This window comes from Macrobrachium nipponense, chromosome 13 (assembly GCF_015104395.2).
Source record: "Macrobrachium nipponense isolate FS-2020 chromosome 13, ASM1510439v2, whole genome shotgun sequence".
NCBI classification, from domain to species: Eukaryota; Metazoa; Arthropoda; class Malacostraca; order Decapoda; family Palaemonidae; genus Macrobrachium; species Macrobrachium nipponense.
In genome coordinates, this window is record NC_087206.1 from 102,230,851 (window position 1) to 102,234,764 (window position 3,914).

At 38.7% G+C, this 3,914-nt stretch overlaps 1 protein-coding gene across 1 annotated transcript in view; it reads right to left on the reverse strand.

Annotated features, from left to right (window-relative positions):
* The window catches only part of LOC135225236 (amyloid protein-binding protein 2-like), a 277,676-nt gene extending 273,986 nt beyond the window's left edge, over positions 1–3,690 (reverse strand). The window contains exon 1 of the mRNA XM_064264566.1: positions 3,431–3,690. Within this exon, the coding sequence (XP_064120636.1) occupies positions 3,431–3,568 (138 nt within the window). The 5' untranslated portion in view covers positions 3,569–3,690. The remainder of the gene's footprint in view (positions 1–3,430) is intronic.
* Between the last annotated feature and the right edge of the window lie 224 nt (positions 3,691–3,914).

Genomic DNA, 3,914 nt, shown 5'->3' on the forward strand with positions numbered 1-3,914 from the left:
CAAGCAGAGGTCCCGGCCTAGAGGCGAAATAAGGCCGATCTGACGCACCCTCCACTACACAAGGGGCACTGTCACTGCACTTAGCCACTTCACTTTTGCTCTCCAAAGCCAGCACTTTCGATTCTAAGTTACGAATCGATAGAGTATCAGAGAAAGGTCAATACCCTCTACAGAAACTGTTTTAGGGCCCGAAGGCAACATTACAGGGTTAGGAGTAACAACTACAGAAGTAGCACTTTTCACCACAATGATAGGAGAGCGAGCACCTTAGATTTTCCAAGATACAGATGGAATCTATAACGTAAAGGGCATTACCTCACGACATATTTATAGCCCGTAGGCCATACTACAGGGTTAGGCAAAATAGTCTACAGGTAGGTTAGCCTACCCTGACGTTTGTTTACTGATTAATTGCGTACATATGAATCATACGTCTTCCTTATGGAATTAGACAAAGTCTCACACTCCTTACATGACAAATCTCAACAAAGAAGCAAGACACATAGCCCTCGTGGCATATCGAGTGCGGAACTACCGAAGCTTTCGGTAGCCACACCCTATCTTAGCAGACAACACTCTGAAACTAGCCTAACTAGATCAGATATACAAAAAATGAATCATATTCAAAACAATTTAAGATAGCGTATGCCTAGCCACAAATCCAAGTCAATAAATCAAAAGACAATTAGGATATTTAGCGGCCATGAGTTTCCAAAATCCTAAGACGGAGGTACTGAAAACAGGTGTTTCCAGCACCGGCGACAGAAAAATTATGAATAGAAAATGGGACTGGTTCCTGATACCCGCCTCCCAGCGACGGGAATGGGTACTAACCACCTGGCCGACCACTGTGTGTGCCGGAAGTTTTTGAATTTCTGTCGGACTTCAGAAAATACAGCTATATATATATCTGACAGGTAAGTTTCATGAACAAAATATTCGTTATTGAAAAAGTAACTCGACTCTGACTCAAATTTAAGTAATTATTTTTCTGAATTAGAACGTTCTTTTAAGTTCTGTATTATGACGTCACGACATCTTTGACTTTCGTACCTATTGTAAATAATTGCTATACTCAACTGTCATTGCAAGAACAGTTTACCAGTTATTCATGCAGATTGTATCAGCTATACATGTAATTGTATAATCGTAATGCGCATATATATCATTATTATTTTACTTTTTGGATATATGAGATGTTTACTGCTGGGGGGGATTATCGCCGTAGTGTGACGCAATCGTTTTCGGTCCATGGGCCTCTGTCTGTTTTTCGCACCATAAGAAATTATGGGGCCGAATTTGCAATGACCAGAAAGTCGTAAAGAGGAAAGTTAGCATTGAGGGGCATATGTTTTGACTGAGAAAAATACAAATTTATTCAATAGCTAGCTGTAAAAAATACTTGGTTATAAAAAACTTGATTGACAACTAAGCAGCATGTCAACTATGGGTTTCAGAGACAGTGCAAGCACGTTTTTGGGCAATACCTTTTTCTGTAACGAACACTCGTAACAGAACGAGATTTTGCTATAGTGCATTACACCCAGTGCCGTAATTTATAAGGGTATCGTGAATCACTAATCGTAAAGAATAACGACACTTGTCCTTGTACCAAGAGACAAAAACTCCATTATGCAGAAATGGATACGAACACGCGTATAAAGCTCCACCTAACCCGACCCCACACCCCACCCCCCCCCCCCTCCACCGCCATCCCTTTTCTTCTTCGTCCTCCGCCTTCCTTTCCTCTCTCTCTCTCTCTCTCTCTCTCTCTCTCTCTCTCTCTCGCTCTCTCTCTCTCTCTGTTGCCATTCGGTATGTGTTGACCCTCAAACTGGGTATAAGACTACACACAAAAACGTTGAAATTGGTGAAATTAGGCTATGTATTGGAAGTATATATACATAAATATTAGCAATTTTATCATTATTGCATTACTATGACAACTAGAATTCATGGAAACAGTTTATAATAATGGAACGGCATATGTGTGAAGCCTCCACTAATGTGGCAACGATGATTTTGCCATTCTTAGCATGCAAACATTAAAGCATGCAAACATTAAAGCATGCAAACATTAAAGGTTACATTTATTTCTGGCATACGATTATTAAAGAAATTCAAAATACTAATAAAGACTGAAATCAATGAAAAGTGCTAGTAAAAACAAAAAAGCAAAAAAAAAAAAAAAAAAAACGTAGTCGTTCCTCTGCACTTTTCCGTATTCGTTCCTCTATGGTTTTCGGCAGCCAGATGTCGAAAACGTTAGAAACATTTGATTTTATCTACTTTAGAAATATCTGTAATTTTTTGGGTAATTTGTTGTAAAAAAGGGATAATATACATGAATTAAATCAAAATTTTTAAATAACAAAGTAAATTTAAACTAAATAACGAGTAAAGTAAACAGTTTAGGGAATAAAACTTTGCGGTTTCGTCGTCTGTCGTCGTCTGCTGTTCGTAATTGTGTTTATGGCGCGCGCGCTTAGAAACCAGGAACAGCAAAGGGTTTAAAGTGCAATGTGGAGTGAACTGAGACCAAAATGTGTATAATAACAATCAAATAAGCACTGTGGAGTTTCAGTTGTGATGGCAGTAAGGATAAAAACCGCCGATTACAAGGTAAGAATGAATTCAGTTCAAACCATAACCCCGGGAATAACAAGTTTCATACTTTCACTAATATAGGCAACAAAATGTTGTTTTATTGTGCTGATTACAACTGCAATCTTGAGTAAGATCAATAAACGTTCCATACATACGCTAACATTGTTCAAATGAGTGCTGGGAAGGCTGGGGAAAGATGGTGGCCGTCACTGATGAAAACCGTCCATGCAAAACGTAGCCGCCATATTGGATTTCAAAACTGCCTTGAAAACATATTTTACGAAGAGCTCACATGCTTATTTTAGTTCGTATGGGGCTTTCATATATCACAATATGTTGACGAAACTTCAGTCTTTTAAATGGTATGCTTAGAGTTGCAATTGTATTCATGTTTCACCAATTAAATATCGAGTGAATAAGACCCGTCCACCGTGATGAGGGTTAGCATGTCGTGATATTCTACCCTACTTACTTCGAAAGGAGAGTAGAGGTCTTTAGCTCCGTTTCTCACCAACAACACGTCGCGACTGATGCCCATCTCGGGTGTCAGGACGCGTTATAATGTACTTTTTCGGAGGGTGGCAAGCGTTGAATGTAGGTGGCCTGGTTGGCCTGCTGTGATATTCTACCCTAATAGGTAGCCTATGAAGGAATTAAGATTAGTATATGTAAAACTCTTATTTCTGCTAGAAAACACAAGATGCGGCAGCACGAAACAAGTATAAATACTGTCTGCAATTAGCTAATAGTGTCACATAAAATTAGAGTGAAAAAAGGTAGGCTCCCTTGGTTACGAAAACAATCAAAAAGTCAAATTCCTCACCTCATGAAGGACATCAAATTGTACTGAAGGAGGAAAAACTTTTAATTCACTCAAACTATTTTTATAGTATTCCACCACCTTATTGAGTGCCGCGTTGTAAAGGGTTCCTGGGAACCATTTGAGCATAGAAGCTGCCATAGTTCTTCTTTGTCATTGGTTTGTTCCTCACAGCTGATCAATGTAAACAATAAGCTACCATCTTGTTCGAACTACTTTTGACCGAGACTTCACGAACCTTCAAGTCCCACCCCCTATGACACAAAAATCCACCAAGTATTATCTGATTATTTTAGAATTAAATTCTAGAAGCGAAATAGAAAATACAAATTTATGGAATTTTCCTGAATAAAATTCAATAACAACTGAAATGTGTGACTAGCAATGCATGCATAACATATCTGTTGAATGTTCGGAAATTTCGAAACGGGTTCGTTGGAAGCCCTCTATCTCGTTCAATAGCTATACTATATCGCGCATTGATTAC